At 39.2% G+C, this 21,921-nt stretch overlaps 1 protein-coding gene across 5 annotated transcripts in view; it reads left to right on the forward strand.

Moving 5' to 3' along the window:
- The window catches only part of MPP7 (MAGUK p55 scaffold protein 7), a 210,289-nt gene extending 189,626 nt beyond the window's left edge, over positions 1-20,663 (forward strand). For all 5 annotated transcript variants that reach the window (XM_045533134.1, XM_045533150.1, XM_045533127.1 and 2 more), the window contains 5 exons: positions 3,991-4,071; positions 13,098-13,191; positions 14,237-14,345; positions 15,873-16,016; positions 17,525-20,663. In XM_045533134.1, the coding sequence (XP_045389090.1) occupies positions 3,991-4,071; positions 13,098-13,191; positions 14,237-14,345; positions 15,873-16,016; positions 17,525-17,704 (608 nt within the window). In that variant the 3' untranslated portion in view covers positions 17,705-20,663. The remainder of the gene's footprint in view (positions 1-3,990; positions 4,072-13,097; positions 13,192-14,236; positions 14,346-15,872; positions 16,017-17,524) is intronic.
- Positions 20,664-21,921: the final 1,258 nt, after the last annotated feature.

Consider the following 21,921-nt stretch of genomic DNA (forward strand, 5'->3'; position numbering starts at 1 on the left):
GATTCTGTCCTCTGCTTCACTTCATCATTAGCAAGCACAATTGAAAACAAACTATAATCTGTTTACATATAAATGTATTTCACCAATTGTGATAAGAATGTATATATTGAAGGGAGAAATGAATCTATCCTATTGCATGAATGAACCTAACTCTGTGTGTATCCCTGAATTGCCCATGACATAAATAGCTTTTGTATTCTAAATACATACCAGCCAATTATAAATGTTGTGAACTTATCCCTAACCACAGAAGGAGGATACAGGACAGGAATGTGGACCCAAGTTGTAGTCTTTTAAAATCAGGGAGAAACTCTAGAACTTCTCCAGTGTAGATGACAGAATTGATCCAAGGGCCCAGCAGGGACAGTGCTGTTTGTAGGCCCACAGGGCAGTATTGTAGTAAGAATGATTGAAAGTATGGCCCTATTTTAACCTTTTTTGTGGGTATATTTTCACCTTTGAAGATGGTGATCTAGAATAACTTAACTTATGGAAAAGTTTCCAAACAAAATCATTTGCCACCGAACATTCTTGGCATACTACATGGGTGTATACTCCACGAAGTGTACAGTGAAGTGAACTTGTTTGTAAGGGTTAGATTATAAAGTTATCACATAGGTTGAGTACTGAATGTAGTCAAAATTTAAGGGTATCACATCAGAGATGGTGTACTTGTTCCCACCTCAGATACACCTAGTTTTTTTCTCTAGAATTAAAATAAATCATGGAGGTCTTTTTTTCCAGCTTAGATAGAAGAAATTAAATTTAAAAAAAAAAAGGAAAAAATGCTAGACTCTCACTTGGCGAAGTATCTCCCACCCTGTGGAGCCCTCCACAGTGGAGGCTTCGTAAGGAAATGATGAGTGCACGTCCTTTCCTTCAGCCCTGGGTGCTGTGAGGGCACTGCAGGCCAGGACCCTCTGTTTACATGTTGGTGTTTTGTTTTATTTGCTGCTGCCTTTTTTTTTTTTTTTTTTTAGCATATATAATAGGGTTTGCTTCATTTGTACCTATAGTAGAAGGTAACTCCACTGTAAGGTAATTTGTTTTCCTTGGGTTTTGTTCTATTTATTTTAAAGAATAAGTTTTAGAACTTACTGTAAGTATTTTTTGTACCTTTAAAGTAGTTAAAATACCTAAGCTCCTACATGGCACCTGGCGTATCACAGACGACCCATAGGTGCATGTTCCTTCCCGCTGCTCCCTCGGAGATTTCGCCTATTCTTAGTCTCAGCTTCTCCCTCCACGTGAGCACATTCACTGTGGAATCCCAGCCCCGTCCTCTCTGGCACGTGGCAGTTCCTGTCTGAGTTCAGGGAGTGAGATTTTCTTCTCTTAAACCCACTGTCACTAAAGGGAATTCATCACCTTCCCCTCTGCTTCTCCTTGTCTTGAGATAAAGGGAGCCAAGTTCAAAGGGGGCTCCAGCAGCTTCCGTTAGTGACCTTGAGCACGTTACCTAAGCACCACATCCAGGCTCTAGGGGCAAGTGCTTTTTAAGTTTAACTCCCACTCCTTCGGCTCATTAAACAAACACTTTTACCTCCATAATATCACAATTATTGGGTATGATTTAAATAGATCTAAGGAGCACCTCCAGTTCACCACGTAGGGAAACAGCTGTTGAACAAGGTTGACGACATTCCTGTTTGCACAGAGCTCAGGGTCTGTCTGAGGACGGAGGCAGGTGCAGTCACAGTGTCGCGTGGGAAGCCTCAGCGGGGGCACAGGAAACACGCAAACTTGGGGCCCAACCCAAATGGAAGGGTCGGAGAAGATTCCCTTAAGTTGTATCTAAGCTGAATCTGAACTACGACTAAGAATCGGCTGAGTGAAGAGCAGACAGGAGTGTTCTTGGAAGAGCAGGCAGCGCGGGACGAGGACCCCACACCGAGAGTTTCGGGAAGCAGGACAGATTCCACGTGGCTGGAGTGTGCAATGCAAGCGAGAGGGGCAAGAATCGGGATTAGCCGTGGGAGTGTAGCGCACAACACGCCATCTGCACAAACCCGCCAGAGAACTTGCACTGGCGTCTACGCGGTGGTGGGAGACCGGGCGGTGAGAAGTCACAGCCTGACTCACCCGGCTGGTGCAGACAGGAGCTGCGGAAGCGCTTAGGATAAAGGAACCTGTGCTGTGTTTATCGTCGTTCTTGTGGTTTTCAGGTAGGAGAAGCCTCGTTAGTTTCAAGTGTTGGTGGAAAGGAGCCGGAGTCAAGGGCAGTGAGGATTCAGGGGGAGGGATCCCCGAGAGAAGGTGTGGACGTGTGTGACCGCTGAGAAGCGTAAGGGATGGTGTAGATGCGTCCGTTTGTGGGAAGGACTTTGAAGACATTTCCACGTGTTGGCTTTTGTGTCCACTGAAGTAGTTGAGGTCTTCTGCTGAGTGAGGTGGTGATGGTGACACTAGAGGTTTCATTTGTTCATTCCGCAGGTGTTTACTGAGAACTTGCCTTACGGGAATGGCAAACAACATGATACGATTCCTGTGCTCCTGGTGCTCCTCTCCACTTTTATGGGAGAGAGGGGCCACCAAGCAGTGCTTTGGCCAGTTATTTAATGACAACTTTTAAGTATGAGGAAGGAGATGTCTAGAAGGTTCTCTGAGCATGTAAAAACGGGGCCTGTGCCTAGAGGGGCAGGACGGGCTTTCTTGAGGAAGCGCTGGGGAGTCGAGCTCTGAAGGGTGTATCGGGCTTCAGGCAGAGGCGAGAGCTAGCGTACATGCTTCCAGCCAGGAGGGCAAGACGGGGGCTGGGTCACACGGCCTTGTAGACCATGTAAAGACTTAATCTTTTTTGGAAGACCCACTGGAAACTACATGTGCAAGGACATCGAGCAAGACAGTGACAGGATCACAATAGCTGCTGGGTGCTGCTGGGTTAAAGTGGCGGGTCAGCAGGTGTGAGGCAGCCCGCAGGCTGTTCCAGGACCGGAGGCCAAAACAAGGTATCCTGGGCTATGGTGGCAGCAGTGGCAGCAGAGAGTATTGAGGAGGTGAAATTGGCAGCCTTTGGCAGTTGGTCACAGGGACATGTGAGAGAAGAGTGACAGGGAGGCTCCCAGATGTGAGTAGAGAGGAGAATGAAGGATTGAAATTTCCGTCTGAGAAATCCAGCTGATAAGGAAAACAGAGTAATTGCTGGAGAGCAGTTGGTTTATATAGAGAGACCAGGACTGCGTGCTGTCCCTGCCCTCCAGGGCCGTATGGGCTTTCTGCACTCAGTAGCTCAGTGACAGTATTGGGAGGGGCCACTGGGTTGATCGTATATATTTGAAACTGCTCTTTGTTTTTCTTTTATTTATTTATTTATTTTTGGCCCTGGTCTGTTACTTAATCAGTTACTTTCTTTAAGAGCAGAGTTCACTTATCATCTCATGTTTTCCACAGCATTCACTGTATGCCTTGCTCATTATAGGTGTCCCATATGTATGCACTGATTGATTTAAATGTGGACGGTCTATGCAAGTTTTCAAAGGCTTAAGGACTAACCAAAAATATATAGTGTAGGAAAGAGTCTCAACAGATGTAAAAAGTGACTGGTGCTTTTGCAAATTTAAAATTCATAACCGAATTTGCATCCATAATAAAGTTAGAGTCCAAGATTTTCTTTTATTAAGATCTAAAAACATTTAAAATTGAAATTATCACTTGGATGGTCCAATCCAGTTTTCGTAGGTGCACATATATTTTAGACTCTTCTGGGTACCATTACTTGGTAATACTCAGATGTTCCTGAATATGTTCCATTTAAAACATAAATATTTCTAACCTGTTTGAGGGAAAGGTAAGGGTTTAGATTTAAAAAGTAAGAAATCAGCAAAATGAATCCTAGCTTTTTCTTTTGTACAACTTAACTAGAAATAATCTCTTTACTTGGGTTGCAAATTTGTATCTGTGTTCTCAGTCTGTCTTATGGATTCATGTCAGTTACAGAAATGTTTGTATGGCGTTTGTTTGGTAATGAATTTCTGTTACACTGTTTTTCAGGTCCTGTAGGAGTGGGGCTGAATGAGCTGAAACGAAAGCTGCTGATCAGTGACACTCAGCACTATGGCGTGACCGTGCCCCGTGAGTTGCCTGCTGTTCGGTGTCTCTGTGACCGCACTAACCATGATTGCTAAATACTTAGTGAGCATCACCCATCTCGACCTTCCAGCCGCCCTGTGGCATACGTAGTGATAGTATCCACATTTTACAGAGGAGGAAACCAAGGCCCAAGAGGTTAAGGGATTTGCCCTGGATTACACAGATCATTGGCAGAATATTTGTTACTCACAGATTCCCGACTCTTAGATCTTTATTGTGAATTTTAATACACATATGACATCAAATTATTATTTATAAATTTTCTTCCAAATAAAATTCTAAAATTTTATTTCCTAAAATAAGTGCTAATGTTTTCCAGAGTTTTTCACCAGCCTCAAGATTGGAAGGATCAAACCACAGAGAGCTGAAGGAGACTTCCTATAATATAAACCTTTCTTGATCACTTTTTATGAGTAGTAATTGGCAGATCGTGTTAAATGGGCTTTTCATGGCCATGCAGTCCAGATATGGCAGGCGTCTTTTCAGTACATAGAGTTAGAGCTGTTTTTATAAAAGTGGATTTCATGGGCCTTTTTACAAATGAAATGTGATGCTTGAAATGTTCTGATGTGCAGAAGAAATGCCATTTAACTACTTAATTTGTTGATGTTAGAAAGCTGTCTAAAAGGCTAAATTGAAATGTTGGCTTTTTCAAGTGGTTTTAGTCCTGTTAAAAAAAAAAATTCATTTGTATATTTCCCTTAGCAATGTTCTCTAGTTTTGGAAGAGTTCAACTTTATTTTAAAATTATAGTTTTCTTTTACCTCAAGGTTCTTCTTGGTCCTATATTTTTCCAAATTATTATTTGTAATTATTTTCAGCTGTAAGTTACCAGACTGCTGGTTTCCACTGGCAGAGATGGAAGTGAGGGAAAATGTGGAATTAGGTAGAATTAGACAGTTTAATTATTCACTTCTCTTACAAAAGCTGAGTTGCAGCATACAGATATTTAGAAAATTTTACAGACAGTTGTTAAGTTTACAGGTGAGCAATTTCAGAAGAGACCTAGAAGGTGCAAAAACAGATTAAGATTTATCAATTGCCTGCTATGTGTTCATCTCCTTTGTCTTAATTTACGCAGCCCTCCCAGTGCCAGTGTAAGATAAGCAATGCTGCTTCCATTTCAGAGAAGGAAACTGGGGTCGCAAGGACATTTTAACTTGAGTTCCGTAGATGATGGTTAGACTTGGATTTGAAACCAGGTTTTATGATACTACTTGTCATGTTCTTCTTCCTGTGTAACACTAACAGTGTCTTCAAACTACAGACTTGCTCTATCTTTGCCCAATTAGTAGTAAAAGCTGATTTCTTTTTAAGGTGATAAATATCAGCAAGGCCATCTATCAAAAGTAATCCCCTATGATAGTTTTGGTATTATTATTATTATTATTATTTTTTTTTTTTTTTTTTTTGAGACAGAGTCTTGCTCTGTTGCCCGGGCTAGAGTGAGTGCCGTGGCGTCAGCCTAGCTCACAGCAACCTCAGACTCCTGGGCTTAAGCGATCCTACTGCCTCAGCCTCCCCAGTAGCTGGGACTACAGGCATGCACCACCATGCCTGGCTAATTTTTTGTATATATATATTTTTAGTTGGCCAGATAATTTCTTTCTATTTTTAGTATATATATATTTTTAGTTGGCCAGATAATTTCTTTCTATTTTTAGTAGAGACGGGGTCTCACTCTTGCTCAGGCTGGTCTCGAACTCCTGACCTCGAGCGATCCACCCGCCTTGGCCTCCCAGAGTGCTAGGATTACAGGCGTGAGCCACCGCGCCCGGCCTAGTTTTGGTATTATTAAAGGACCTAGAGCAAGGCACTTTGGCCTCAATTTATTCAACTATTAAGATAATATTTGCCTCTGAAGTTGTTATAGAAGTTGACAATATCCAGAAAGGTTCTGGGGCTGGGACTCTTCAAACAAATCCCCAAAGTAGTTATTCACTTTTAAATAAGTGTTCATGTCAGAAAATCCTCATATAGTCTGGAAAAATAATGTTTTCCAGACTTGCCTGATAATAGGAATCTCTTGGGCTTCCTATAAAAAGATACACCCAAGAATCTGTATTTATAGCAAGTATCCCAGGTGATTCATAATATCAGATGTGGTTAGAAAATGCAGCCATAGCATCAGTTCAGGTCATTTAATTAATTAAAGAAGAATATATTTTAAGAGCAATTTTAGAATTTCAGATTGTTTTGCTTTGGAAAATAATTTGAGTGGAGTCTTGAATATTGGAGAAAAATTACTGCTTTGATTATACCACCAGTATTGTTTAAGTCTATAATTTCCTTTTCTAAAACACGTATTAAATATCCACCAGAAAGGCTAAAATGAAAAAGAAGTGGAGCAATGGAACTCTTGCTGGTGGGAGTGTAAATTAATTGCCACCATTCGGAAGAGTAAGTAGCAGTATCTACTAAAGCTGCACAAACACGTACCCTAAGACCTGGTTTCACTCCTAGTATGCATCTGGTGGAAATGCATACCTGTGTCCTCCAAAAGAAATGTACTGAGATATTCTTAGAAATGGTATTCATAAGAGCCCAAAACTGGAAACTACCCAAATGTCCATCATTTGGATAACTAGAATGGAGCACTGTTGGTATGTTCACACGATGGAATACTGTAATGCAATGAGGATGAACAATCGACAGCTACATGCAACAATAGGAATGGATCCCACAAACATGTTGACTGAAGGAGGCAGACACAAAAGAGAGTAAGAGAATAACGCAGTGTGACTCCATTTTTGTAATTACAGTAAGAACAACACTAATATGTGCTGTTAGAAATCTCAAGGAAGTGGGTTAGAAACTAGGGACCCCAAGAGGTGATTTCAAAGGGCTGATGATTTCCTGCTTCTCATTAGAGTGCCAGTTCCACAGGTGTGTTCAGTGAAAATTCATCAAGTTATATACACTTATATGTGTACATATGAATTATACGTGAGCTTTCCTGTCAGTGTATCATACTCAGGTTTTTAAATCTCAAAAAGAAATAGTAGTTTAGTTCATTGTAGTTTGCTGATGTCGATTTCCTGGTTTGATAACATGCTATAGTTGTGTAAATGTTAACAGGAGGAAGCTGAGTAATGTTACATGGGACCTCTATATTATTTTTGTAACTACTTGCAAATCTTTAATTTCTTCAATTTTTTTAAAGAAAGTGTTTAAAGGGCTGCTAAATTGGGTAAATGCTATACTCTTGAGCTCAAGTGGCTGAACATGTTATATGAACTCTTTTTAAATTATCCATGTAATCATATTAAACCTTCAAAGAAAGTGGTGGCTGAAACCCTGAACCATGGGCAGTTTCATTCCTGATAAGCAGCATCAACCTTGTTCTGAGGCTATAGGTTGTTATCAACAAATCTAAAAGGCTGTTAATATAAATAGTCTTTCCAAAAGGATCTCTCATGCAGTAAATGCAAATAAAGTCATTAACAAAAGGTATTACAGTCGATACCCAATACTTGATGGATTCCAGAATCTGTGTAGTCTAAAACTGGAGCCCTCTCAGTCAGCCATGCCTGTTAGTCACTTTCTGTGGTTTCTCACAAGGCATATCACACTTTCTGTTTTCATAGGTTTCAGAGCACCCATGTTCTAGAACACTTCTTCATTGTCCATAGGATCTCTCTCTTGAGTTTTCTAAAATATGTATATGATAAACTAGGGTACCAGTAAAAAAAAATTTTTTCCTATCTCACCATGACAGTTATTCTGGGAATTCAGGGGGCAGGGAAGGCAAGACGGTAGAGTTTGTTTCATATCTGGGTGATGTAAAGGTAGCAGGTATTCGGGGAGCCATGTCAGGCTGCGACCTGTGTTGGGGTCAGTGTGCTCATCTTTCCCTTGACTGCCCTTGTCCTAGGATGTCAGCTCTTCTATTCAGGATTCCTCATGGTGAATGAGGCTCCTATGGTTCTCATTACAACTAGACGCTGAAATTCTTCATCAGTAAAATAACACCAGGCACGGATAATTCAAGTCGATTATGATAAGCAAACAATTCAGTTGTAGACTCGTTACCTTTTAAATGCATTTGGCAGTGTCATAAATATCTTGTTCAATTACCACTTGATGTGGTTCTAAAAATATTTTTAACCCTGCAGGGGGACTCCATGTGTCAGAGCCGTGCTCCTTAAACCATGTGTTGCAGATTTTTAATCACAGGGTTCTGCCGTTACAGTTGAATCAAGACAATCTTTTCTCCTTTCATGAGAAACAGATTAATGCACAGAAGATTCTCAGTTTTGATTTTCGTCCATACTTTTCCTTAAGCCTGTTTTTTGCTAAAGGAGCACCAGCAAACAGCAGCAACAAAACTGATTAAGTAATAAATGAATATCAACCCTAAACTCCAAAGCCAGGCACCATACTAATTTTAATATCTTTCATATTCTTGGATGTGAATTATGTTATAAACATACAACAGGGTATTTTTCTGCTGTGAAATTTATTCCTGGTTTTTATGATAGAATGAAATTTATCAGTACTTCATGCTATGCCTGGGAGGTGTGTGACATTTCATGAAGACTAGCATGACCTCCTGGTGCTTTACCTACAGAGCAAGTATGGAAAACTTTCAGGAGATCTGAGCTTTTGTTTTTTGAGACAAGAATCTCACTGTGTTGCCTGAGCTAGAGTGCCGAGGCATCAGCCTAGCTCACAGCAACCTCAAACTCCTGGGCTCAGGGGATCCTCCTGCCTCAGCCTCCCGGGTAGCTGGGACTATAGGCACACACCACGGTGCCTAGCTAATTTTTTCTATTTTTAGTAGAGACAAGGTCTCCCTTTTGCTCAGGCTGATCTTGAACTCCTGAGCTCAAGTGATCCTCCTGCCTCAGCCTCCCAGAGTTCTGGGATTACAGAAGTGAGCCACCGCACGTGGCAGAGATCTGAGCATTGTATTAAAGTACGCTTTCTAACTAAATAAAAGGTAACTAAAATTTGGGATATAATTTAAATTAGGTGGATTTTATAAATCTATTACTTTTTCTGTTAGGTTACTTTTTCCCACTTTCCACATCCTTCTTTTAATAACATTATTGGGATATAATTGGAATAAATAAACTGTACATATTTAAAATATGCAATTAGATCAGTTTTAACATGTGTATACATATGTGAAACCATCACCACAGTCATCATAATGAACATTTCCATCTCCTCAAACAATTTCTGGCCGGGCATAGTGGCTCATGTCTGTAATCCTAGCACTTTGGGAGGATGAGGTGGGAAGATCACTTGAGGCCAGGAGTTTGAGACCAGCCTGGACAACATAGCAAGGCCCCATATCTACAAAAAATTTTAAAAATTAGTTGGATGTGGTCTCATATGCCTGGTAGTCCCAGCTAATTGGGAGACTGAGGCAGGAGGATCGCTTGAGCCCAGGGGTTCGAGGCTGCAGGGAGCTATGATCATGCCACTGCACTCCAGCTTGTACGACAGGGTGAGGCCCCATCTTAGAAAATATATATAATAATTTTCTTAAAATTTCTTTGTGCCCTTAGTAATCCATCCCTCCAACCCATTCCCAGGCAACCACAGATCTTCATCTTGTCACTGTAGGTTAGCTGGAATCATCTAGTATTTTACATAAGTAGAATTATACTGTATGTACCTATTTTTTCTTTGTCCAACTTTTTAAACTTAGCATAACGAGTTTGAGATTCACCCATTTTGTATCATAGATCAATATATTTTCATTGCTGAGTAGCATTCCATTATATGGAAATACCACAGTTTATCCATTCAGCTGTTTGTTGGGTTTTCTCCCCCATCCCCATTTTTGGCTACTACAAATAAAGCTATTATGAAATTTGTGCACAGATTTTTTGATGGACATATATAATTGTTTCTCTTGGGCAGATAAGTAGGAGTATAATGGCTAGGTCACAATATTTAATTTTTAAAGAAACTACCAAACTGTTTTCCAAAGTGGGGATACCATTTTACAACCTACAAGTAGTATATGTGAGATCCAGTTGCTCTGTGTCCTTGCCAACACTTGGTGTAGTCAGTCTTCTAAATTTTTGTCAGTGTTGTAAGCTTGTGGTGATATGTCACATTTCAATTTGTGTTTCACTAATGACTAAGGATATTGAGCATTTTATGAACTTAGCCATTTACATATCTTCTTCAGTGAAGTCTCTGCTCAAATCTTTTGCCCATTACTTGAAAAGTCGGTGCTTTATTATTGAGTTTCGAGAGTTCCTTACATACTCTTGGATACGTGCCTTTTATCTGATGACTGTGTTACAGGTATTTTCTTCCACTCAGTGACTTGTCTTTTCATTTTCTTCATGGCATATTTTAAAAAGCAAAGTTTTTCATTTTGATGAAGTCTAATTTATATATTTTTTCTTTTATGTTTGGTGATTTTTTTGTTCTATCTAAAAATCCTTTGCTATGTGAAGGTCACAAAGACATTCTCCTGTTTTCTTCTAGAAGTTTTATGGTTTTAGGTTTTTACATTTAGGCCTTGATCCTTTTCAAGGTATTTTTGTGTTGTTATTTAGCAGACTTGCCTTGTTTTTGATCTTGAGGAAGGTGATTCCGTCTTTTATCATTAAGCACGATGTTGCCCCACTGAGGCCTCTGTCAGTTCCTTGAGGGCTCTCCCTGATACTCCTGGTTTGTTGAGATTATTGTGAGTGGGAGTTGAATCTTTTTTAATGCTTTCTTTGCATACATTGAAATGATGCTGTGTCATCTTCCATTATTCTGTGAGTATGGCGAATTCCATGGGTTTTCAAATGTTAAGCCAGCCTTTGGCAGACAGGCCATTGAGCATTTACTGAGTTATGGAAGTGACTGAATTTAAGCTACTGCTTTATTATTTGTTTTTTATTTGTCTCTTCTGCATTTCGTTTTCTTTTTCTTCCTTTTCTGCCGCCTTTTGGATTATTTGAGTGTTTTGAGTATTCCATTTTAGTCTACCTATTGGCTCTCTGGTTCTCTCTCTTTGTGGTAATTGTTTACTGGTTGCTGTAATCATTCACAATCTACTTGGAGTTAACTTTGTGCCATTTCACATAAAATGCAGAAACCTTGCGACCAGCCGTAGACATCCCTTTACCCCACCCATATTCTTTCGCTGCATGTGTTAAAAGTGTTATATTTGCATACATTGAAGACTCCATCAGTCTTACTTTAAATAGTTGTATACATTTTAATAAATGAAAGAGGAGAAAAGTAGAGTTTTATATTTATTCAACTATTTTTTCTTTCTTCATCCCCGAAGATACAAGTTTCCTTCTTACCATTTCTCTGCAGCCTAAGAAACTTCCTCGAACATTTCTTTTAGAGCAGTCTGCTGGTGAATTCTATTAGTTTCTCTTCATCTGAGAAGGTCTTTATTTTGCCTTTATCTCTGAAAGATATTTTGGTTGGTAGACCCTTTCTTTCATTGCTTCAAAGATACTATTTCATTGATTTCTTATTTTTACGATTTATAATAAATCATAAATCATTATTCACTATGTGTCCTGCGTTGCTTTTTTCTAACTGCTTTCAGTGATTTTTACTTGCCTTTGGCTTTGGGTTTTTTTGAAGTTATCCTGCTTGGGATTTGCTGAGCTTCTGGAATCTGTAAGTTTATCTTTTGCCAAATTTTAGAATTTTGGCACCATTATTTCTTCAAATATATTTTTTTCTGCCCCAATCTTTTTTCTTCTCGTTTTAGTGCCCCAATTACACATATGTTAGATATTTCAGTATTTTCACACAGGTCCCTGGGGTTGATGTATATTTTTCCCAATCTTTTTTTCTCTTTGTTGTTCAGATTAGATCATTTTTATCCGTCATCGGGTCCACTGGCCCTTTTCTCTGCCGTCTCCGCTCGCTGCTGAGCACATCTAGTGACTGGTTTCTATTAGGTGTTGTTATTTTTCAGTTCTGAAATTTCCATTTGTTTTTTCTTTATACTTTTGATTTCTCTGCTAAGAATTCATGTTTTTATTCAATTCATATGTATTTTCCTTTACCTTATCAACCACAGTTATAATAATTGCTTTAAAGCCTTTGATCATTCTAACTTTCAGGTCATTGTCTCCACGCTGTCCAACCTGCATAGGCTTTTTTTTTTCCTGGTTCTTTGCACCAAAAAGTTGGGACTTCTATTGGAGTTGAGCCACACATCCTACCGTGCTTCTCTGGAATGAGTCCCACCCTTGAGGCAAAGCTAAGAGGAAAATCAAGTTAAACTCCTCTCCATGCAGACTGGCTCCCTTCCCCAGTCTACCTGTTTTATCTGTTTGCAGAGTGCTCAGGTAGCTGTTTGGGGTTCGGAGTTTTCAGCTGGAATCTGCAGCAAGGGTGGACTGTGCTGGGCTCGGCAGTGTCAGTGCTGGAGTGCCTCAGGCTTGCTTGTTGCTGTTACTGTTGTGGTTTTAATTAATCCTATATTTTCTGCTCCATTATAATCCACTAACAGATAATTAGGCAAGATTACTGAAAGGTTGGAAGTTCAATAGTATTCAAAAAGTTGCTGTTTATAATTTGGTAAAGGAGGACTGAATAGCACATGGAGGTGTTGGGTGTTCACGTGGATGGCTTACCCTCTGTGTACCATGCGAGGAGGACAATAAAATAATTTCAGAGCTAACCTAACAAGCTAGTGGACAAAAGACTTGCTTCAATGAATAAAAATCAGCAAGTAAAGATAGTAAGCATGTTATTTGCCAAAGAAAGGGTTTTTTCCTCAAGGATTTAAATACCACTTATTTAATCAGCATATTAGCTTTTGAAATAATGAATAATAGCACAGACACGTGATGTAATTTAGTATTTAATACATCTTCAAATTAATGTAATTTTAATAGCAGTGGAAAATCTGAATGTATGACACTTTACTGTATTTTATTGGCTAATTTTCTTTTTTATAAGTTTTTAAATCCTGTCTAAGAAAACTTTAATTAAATACACTTGCTGGTTTCTTTTTTAGTATTTTCCTTAAGGTAGCCGATGTGGGCTTTTCTAACTGCTTTTTCGTTAAACCACAGACACTACCAGAGCAAGAAGAAGCCAGGAGAGCGATGGAGTCGAATATGTTTTCATCTCCAAGCATTTGTTTGAGACAGACGTACAAAATAACAAGTATGTGGACGTTTTTGAGAATTTTCAGCAGGGTGATGTTTGTAGGCACTTGCCTGTCTCTCTAGTTTGAGATGGTGGAGAGGTCCCCTCCACTTGAAATGCATTTTAATTATCAAAATAATATTTGAAACTGATTAAAAGGGGGTAATTCCATTAGTAATTATTATCACTCTTCACCTCTGTTTTTTTAGTAACCTTGAGCTGCTCCATTTCCATAAAGCAATTATTTTGCAGAATGAGGGAAGGCTGCTAGTGTCTTACTGTGACCTCCCTCCAGCCTGCTCATTGAATCTTGACATATAATTTGGATAGAACTTTAATTTAAAAACTAATGAGCAACTATGTAACATATGCCTAGATCCCCAGTCTACACACCCACCCGCACAAACACACACCCTTGTTCTCTCATTGGCTCTTCAGAACATTGAAACAACGGTGATCATCTTGCTTGTACGTCTTCTCTAGCTAGCTCTTAAGTTTTCTCCCCTCAGGTTTTCCATTTGCTGAAGCATGAATATTTTAGGATATCAGAAGCAATGTGTGTTTTCAGGCAGGGCTGTGGGATTTTACTGAAACGTTGAAATGCGTTTTCACACTTGGCGCGGCGATGGTGTTTTTATAGCACACGGCCGGCCGCTCCGGCTCCATTAGCCGCCACCAGCACCGCAGTCTGAAGCCGGGCCGGGTCACTCTGCATGTGCAATGAAATTTCAGCAGTTCCTATTGTTTGGCTTATTCACTGTTTTATTACATTGCATTAGTTCTGAAAAAGGGGTGATGGAAAACATTAGAACACCATTGGACCAAAGTCCTTTTTTTCCTGCTTAAGTGTAATACAAGCAAGTGTTACTAACGTGAAAATGTAAAATAGAAGATTTTTTAAAATTGACATTCTGAAGTCCTTGGCCCTATTTATTTTATTAAACACAGTAAAAACAAAATTACATGTTCAGCAAAAATGTCTTTTCCGTTCGAATTATATCTCGGTACCTATAATTTATTTTTAATTCACAAATGATTCTGATACGTCTCTAACTTTCTCCAGGTTCATTGAATACGGAGAATATAAAAACAACTACTATGGCACGAGCATAGATTCAGTGCGCTCCGTCCTGGCTAAAAACAAAGTTTGTTTGTTGGATGTCCAGCCTCACGTAAGTAGACGGGGCACCATTCAGTCCCCTCTGTGCCTGCGCTGCTCTGCCCATTTCCACGTGGGGCAGATTCGAAGTTACTCGCTTTGGGCTTACACGTGGCTTTCTAAGATGACAAAAGCATCTCAATGTAATTTGAGACATCTTTGGTGAGGAACAAAAGCCCCATAATATTATTAAGAAAGAGGAGTGGAGGAAGCCTCAAAATCTTTGTTTTTAACTCTGGTTTATGTTCAGTTTTTGCCACGTGTGGTGACTCTTAGGTATTTCTCTATATTTTGTATTTTTACAGTACATGCATTGTTACATGCATAATGGATTTCTGTGTAAGAGTTTGTACTTTTTAACAGTGCACATTTTGGTTCTCAGTCCTGTCTTTGACTGTGGTTCGTGCATCCCTGACAGTGTGAGCCCCCGGAGCTGCGGGCATTTCACAGAAGCTGCTGAGCACAATCCTGGTTGCAGCTGTCAGGGAGACCCTTGCCCGTCACCCTGGGAGCTCTTAGGAACACGGTGGACTGGGAATGCTAGTGTGAAGCCATTTGATTCCCTGTCCAGTCGTCGAGCCTCCAGCTGATACCCAGCCCACGTGTTTCCTCATCCCCAGGAACCAGAGTCCCCATCCCGATGGCCGCACCCTGGGGTGCACAACCTCCAAATGCCAGAGTGACCTGCAGAAGCCCTTTGTGCCACTTAAGGCAGGGGAATGTGGTGTAAGAGTCCCAAGAATCGGCATCGGGGCTGACTCCCAACTCGGCCCCAGCTGTGGATGGGGTCGTCCTGCCTGTGCAGAACCAACCCCCACCCCCGCCACCTCTTTGCCGCTGTGCTGAACCCATAACACTCAGGCTCCCACAGTGTTTCAGCCCTTCCTCCCCGGAGCCTCTTCCCCTCCCCTCACCCCCCACCAGTGCTGTCCACCCCCTCTCATGCACGTGCACACACACACACACACTCACACGCACACACACACACACATAGCCTGTCTGCCAGACCTTTCAGTGGAGTTAGGATTTATATTCATATTCCGAGAGGTCCTGACATACAGGTCAGGAATAACCCTCAGCTCTCACCCTTCTATCTGTCACCCTTGGCTGTAGCTGAGTCCCAGATGCACAGTGTACATAACATAAAGTATCTGATGAGGGCATGGGGACAGGCTTTTCTGGGGAGCACTCGGGAGGAACGAATGAAAGAGAAGAACTCATGCTTGGGAGAGGGGAGAGGCTCAAATGGGATGGTTGCATTGCCCTTCGTGTTGGGTATTTGATCTAAAAACCAGTTTTGTGGTATTTTTAGCCACTTCTGTTCAATAATAATTCTGGTGTATTTCAAAACATTTTAAAATGCAAGTTGCATTCTCCAACTTCTTTTCAGGTGTGTTTGCTACATTTAATTGATAGTATATCAAAAGACCTACTGACCTTAATTAGAGAATAATTTTGAGAAATTTTCTCCTTAGAAAGAAAACTCAGTAACTCATGATGCTATGAAGAAATGTGAGAAAATTTCTTTTCTTCCTTATAGACAGTGAAGCATTTAAGGACACTGGAGTTTAAGCCCTATGTGATATTTATAAAGCCTCCATCGATAGAGCGTTTGCGAGAGACAAGGAAAAACGCAAAGATTGTATCAAGCAGAGACGACCAGGCTGCCGCAAAGCCGTTCACGGTGAGTATGGTGGCGCTCAGTGGCGGGTGTGGCCGCAGGTAGCAGCAGATGTGCAGCCCAGCGACTCAGACAGACTGTCGCGGGCAAAACTGTCAACCAAGATCTGTAAAGGAATTGTGGTTAGGTGCATTTTGAACAATTGCACTTTTTGTGCTTCTGTGGATAGATCGTCGCATTAAATTGACTGAAAACTAATTTGTTCACTGTTATGCATACATTTCAGACTTTTGTAGGCTGAACATTTCTATAAAAGTTAGACCAATTAGTTTTCAGACCAGCTTTATTTTTAAAGCTAAAGATACCAAAGTCAGTTTCTGTTACTCACTAATATTAATAGTCTGAATGAAAAATTTAATAATTGGCCTTGCCTGTCTCCTTGTATCAACAATCATATTTAATATTTAGCACAGTAAAAGAAAAAGCACCATTTTGGGAATAGGAAAAATAGACTAATATTATTTAACAATAATATTTGTATTTCCTGCCAGTGTTATCAGAAATGGTGATTGTGACTATAATGGCTTCTGGCAAGGCCTTTTATTGTTTTTGTTCTTAATCTTTCTTTGGACCAAAAATAGAAAGAAAAGAAGTTAAATGTCAAGAGCTTTTTATTTTCTCCGCCTCTTAATTAGCTCATCTTTAACCTCAGTCTGTATTAATCTGTAAACTGTTCACTGTGGTTACAAAATACAGATTGTGTTTTTGATTGTCAATATTCGATAATTATCTTTTTTCTAAAGCGCAGACAAACATATCCATGCTGAGTAGGTATTGTCATACGACGTTGGCTCCTCGAGGCTCTGGATTAAGAGGAAAGTTAAATTTTCTGTTGCGAAATCTTACTGACATTGAAATGTGGACTGTGAAATTATTTCATTATGTTGCAATGTGAAGAGTTATTATACTATTTATAAATTTAGAGGTTTCTCAATGAAGTTGATAAGTGTTAAGATAAATAAATCTTAGGATTTGGCTGACATTTGTATTATGAGGCCAACTAAAATACTTTCTGGCTTCAGAAATGGGAGACAGCAAAGGCTCCTGAAACACTTCTAACGAGACACAGGAAGAACATGACTACCCTTTTATTATATAAATGTTCCCAACTCTGAAAAAGGAGTTTAGATTATAAATTCCTTCCTATAAATAAGCATAAATGATGCAACCAAAGCATCAGTGTAAACAGTTCTTCTTTCCCCCAATAGCTGTTGTGATACGACATACCCTGTAATTATGAATTAGTGAATAATTGTCCTGAAATTCAGTGAGGGCAGGAGTTTTCACTCTCATCTGACTCTTGCTTTGCCCAAGCCAATCAGATGGATAATATTAGAAATTATGGCATCTGAAGAACTTGTCGTAAAAGGGGATAATTTTTACTTCTGGCTGAAATGAAAGACTGAACTCAGAACAGCATTAGGTAAACCAATTGTAGAATGTTTGCATTGATGTGAAGTGAGGTAATTGCCTGGTTAACCAATTTTTTTAAAAAATACTTCCTTTTGTAGGAAGAAGACTTTCAAGAAATGATTAAATCTGCACAAATAATGGAAAGTCAATACGGTCATCTTTTTGACAAAATTATCATAAATGATGACCTCACCGTGGCGTTCAATGAACTCAAAACAACTTTTGACAAATTAGAGACAGAGACCCATTGGGTGCCAGTGAGCTGGTTGCATTCATAACTAAGGGAAATGTCCACAATCACCTGTTTTTTTTATAGAGTACATGATTAAATCAGTCACCAGTTTGGTGGTAGGGTTTTTAAGTCTGTATCACTGTCATTGGTGTATAATCTTGGTGAAAATTAAATGCCGCTTTTGTTTGTATCTTTTTATAGCCTTATTTCAAACACAATATGTGAGTGTAAGATCCAAAATCAAAATTTGCACAGTACTGTATTCTGAGCAAAGCTTTGAACCTTTTGGTTGTCTTTAATGTAGCTCTGTCTCCAAGATGAGACTGGAGTTTTTAAAGAGACGAAGGTAAAGGTCATGCTTCCGCTGGCCTCAGACGTGCACACTGCTGCTGAGTTGCGTGTTAGCAGTTGATGGTAGTAACTTAGCAACCTGGAGCAGCTCCGGACAGGACAGCTTTGCTGTTTCCGGGTGGATCATCGCAGATTTAACTGGGCTGGCAGTGAGGAGTCCTCATTCTGTTCAGAACGTGCAAACTTTTTCGTATGTATCCACAGTATGTTCACAGTAGTACGCATTTTAAAAATCTTTCTTAAAGGAGTAATTGAAAATTTACCTTGAGTTCATTTTCATGTTATGTAATAGCTTGAGAATTCCTTATGAGTACATGTCAGTGACTCAACAAATAATAAGGGAAAACAGACTTTTAAAAATTATTATATATAACTCAAAACCTTTCCTTATGGCATTAATCTTAGAATGGTAGTGTCTTGGGGCTAGAAATGATTGCAAGGAACATTTATATTTGTAAATATTCAAGACATTTCTGGAGTTACCAAAATGGTTTTTTTAAGCCAGCTTTGGATTTTCCCAATAAGTTACAGGAATGTGATTCCTATTCTAAAAAATGTAGACATATTTTATATTTTACTGATACTGTTAAAGAAAATGTGATCATTTTTTCAAATATGTGCAATTCATCACCGTATCTTTAAATTGTACTAAGATGTGTTTAAGAAAACTTTTCATGTAATGTTAACTTATTTTTTGATCATCAAAGTGATTCTTTAACACTATCCAAATATCATCCAAACCTTGCCATTGTTAAAGAAAGACTCTCATATTATAAATATTTAGATGGGATCTCTCACTTTTCTTTGATACTACTGATCTCTAGCAAGTGAATTACATAGTTTAAAATACTAGAAATATCTGTAAGTTCTGTAAGAGAACATGCCTGCCATTCTTGCATGCAGTGAGACCCTGCCGGTTGAAAATCATTGCATCTGTGACTTTCAAACAGGAAAAAAAATGTTCTTTTTTGTTGATTTGTAAAGAGAGTTTAGATGTCATGTTTAAAGAAAAATAGAATGTAGTGAAATTTTATATATTTGTGAAATATTTGAAAGGCATATTTTTTTAAATATCAAATGAGGATATTGATAAAATAAATTGTATGTAAAGATGTCATAATATAAAATAGTAGTTTTATAATCAGGTAAAACATTCCATGTAAATATCTGACCTTGACAGAATAGATCCACAGACGCGTTATATGCGCATTGCACATTTGATAGCATTAGTCACTGGATTGCCTCGGGACATGTCAAGTTACATATTAGACACAGAGACAAGAACTACTACAATGGCCTTGATACACATTGACACCAAAGTAGTTAGATAATCAGACTAAATGTTATGCAGTAACATAATCCAAACAGTGAGTTCTAAGTTTATTGATTAAATAGCAAACAATTTTGTTTAAAAAAAAAGGGAGGAGGGGGAGGATTACCAGATTTGACACTAAAGCCATACTTGGTTGTGTGGCAGGTCTAACAGAAGCATAAGTCTTAATAAGTAGATGGCTTGGGTGGAATATTCCCTTGTTTGAACATTGACTAAAATTTCCTATAAATCAAGACTTCTTGGACAAAGAATGATGGGAAATGTGTAATTTAGGCAATCATCTGAACAATTTGGAGAGTTCAAATTCTTTACCCTGAAGCACCCACATTGATTTTTTTTTCATTTGAAGATCATTTCTTCACTTCCTTACTTTGGGGACAGAGTGTAGGGTAGGGAAAACAGAGTCCTTTTTGGTGGCAGTAGGAATAGGGTTGGTATAAAAATGTAACTGTCCAGATCTTCTCCTTTATTAGACCAGAGCTAGAACAATTTTTTTTTTAAAGAGACAGGGTTTGGCTCTATCCCCAGGCTGAGTGCAGCGGTGCGGTCATAGCTCCTGCAGCCTCCAACTTCCGGGCTCAAGCGACCCTCCTGCCTCAGCCTCCGAGAGGGCAGCTGAGACTGCAGGTGTGAGCCACCATGCTCAACTCTAGAACAATATTTTTAAAATAACAAAAAGAAAGGGGCACTTTGGCAACTTCAGGAATCAGGTAGTATACATAGTCTTAAAAGTGGTGTTTATGTGGCCATCTTGATGCTTAGAGATTTGATGAAGATTTAACAGAGTAGGGCCAACTGCAAGGGCTCACTGACAACTGTCACAAAAGGCCGGTGACGCTGTACTGTCTTCACCCCCAAGCGAAGGGGGAATAGCACTGTGTTCACCACCTTCGGCAGCTGCTCCCGGGATAACGGGGTTCAGCCCTATTGAGAGAAGAGGGATGTTTACTTTTTTTAAGTTCGTGTATTTAATACCCAAGACGGAGAAGGGAATTCTGTACTGCCATAATTGGCAAATTAGAGTTGGTTAAAAATAAAAAGGTGGAAGTGAACTATAATTTTTTACCATAATTTTATCATCCAATATAGAAGTTTTTGGTATCTTTAAGGCTGCCTGCTATTGTATAATGATCAAATGTATCTAAATTTTTATATTTTAACATTGACAGACATGTAAACTTCTCATGGACTTACAAAACTATATTGTTATAATCTTCCTGAAGATACAGATTTTTATTATTTATTTTCTCTTTGACTAGTAAAGATTTATAAGTAAATGTAACGGAAAACCTTTGATCTCAATAAAGTTATCTTCAAATGATGTGTATATTACTTGAAAATTGTTTTTGCACTTGGTTATACTATTCTATTATACTGTTATTCTGCTCTATTCCATCATACTGTTTCTCATGGTAGAACAAATTTTATATTCTATGATATGAAGCGATGTATTTGGACTTGCCATGTCTAAAATTAAACTTCAGTTTTTTAAAAAATCAAACAATGCTTTCATTGAGGTTGTCAGTGGGATGGAATTCACCAGTTTTGCTCTTACCCATGCAGTGTAGCAATTTAAAGATATGGAGAAAACCAGTGGGATGGAAGATCCAGGCCCATCCACAGTGGGAACCCCCCACCCCACCTTCTACCCTCCTCCACACCAGGAACCAGGGTGTCACATGCATCTTCTTCCTCGGTTCCAGTGAGGCAAAACTAAACTTTTGCAGCTGTGCACATGAGAACAACCTGTCATCTGCTTGTGCAGACAAACCAGCACTGACCTTGTGCATCAGTAGTTGGGTCACTTAGCTCCAGCTCTGCTCCCAGGGAAGCGTACAGTGCAGCACTGAAGCACGTGGCATCTGGAGCTCACATCCTGGTTTTTCCTGTCACCAGCTTTGCAACTTTGGGAAAAACACTGAACTTCTGTAGTCTTCATTTTCTCATCAGAAAAATGGAGATAATATTAATAATAGCAGTTACCTCCTAGGATTGTTGTGGGCATGAGATGAAAGAATCCATGTGAAGTACTTGGACAAAAGCTGGGATAGAAGTGGTTGATAATTGTGAGCTCCTTTTTTATAATCACTTTCATCACATCACACAATTTAACAATAGCTGTATAAACATTCTTAATCACACTGCATAAGAAGTCTGCCTATTAGTAAGTCTACTGGAAGATTCCCAATAAATAATTTCTTATTACAAACTGTATTATTTAAAAAAATTCCATTGCTTCCCACCAAGTGATACACCAGGAACTAGTTAGGTAATTCCCAATAGGAAAGTGAACCAATTTTTTTTAACCACTGACTATGCAATGTAATTGATAATTTGAAAGAAATGTCCCTTAATTGTATTAATGCCTTTTCTTTTGATGTCACCCTTTTTTCCAAATGCTTGCTCAGTTACACTGAAGCTTCTGGAAGCAGAAAATATTTTAGTTTTATAACAGCTGTCTTATACGCATACACAGGCCCCATCACTACCTGACCAAATTGTACTTAGTATAGTGGAACAGCCAAATGATTCCCATATACCATCTCATTTAATCCTACAACTGTCTTATATGGAAGATA

Source organism: Lemur catta, chromosome 1 (assembly GCF_020740605.2).
Source record: "Lemur catta isolate mLemCat1 chromosome 1, mLemCat1.pri, whole genome shotgun sequence".
Classification (NCBI taxonomy): Eukaryota; Metazoa; Chordata; class Mammalia; order Primates; family Lemuridae; genus Lemur; species Lemur catta.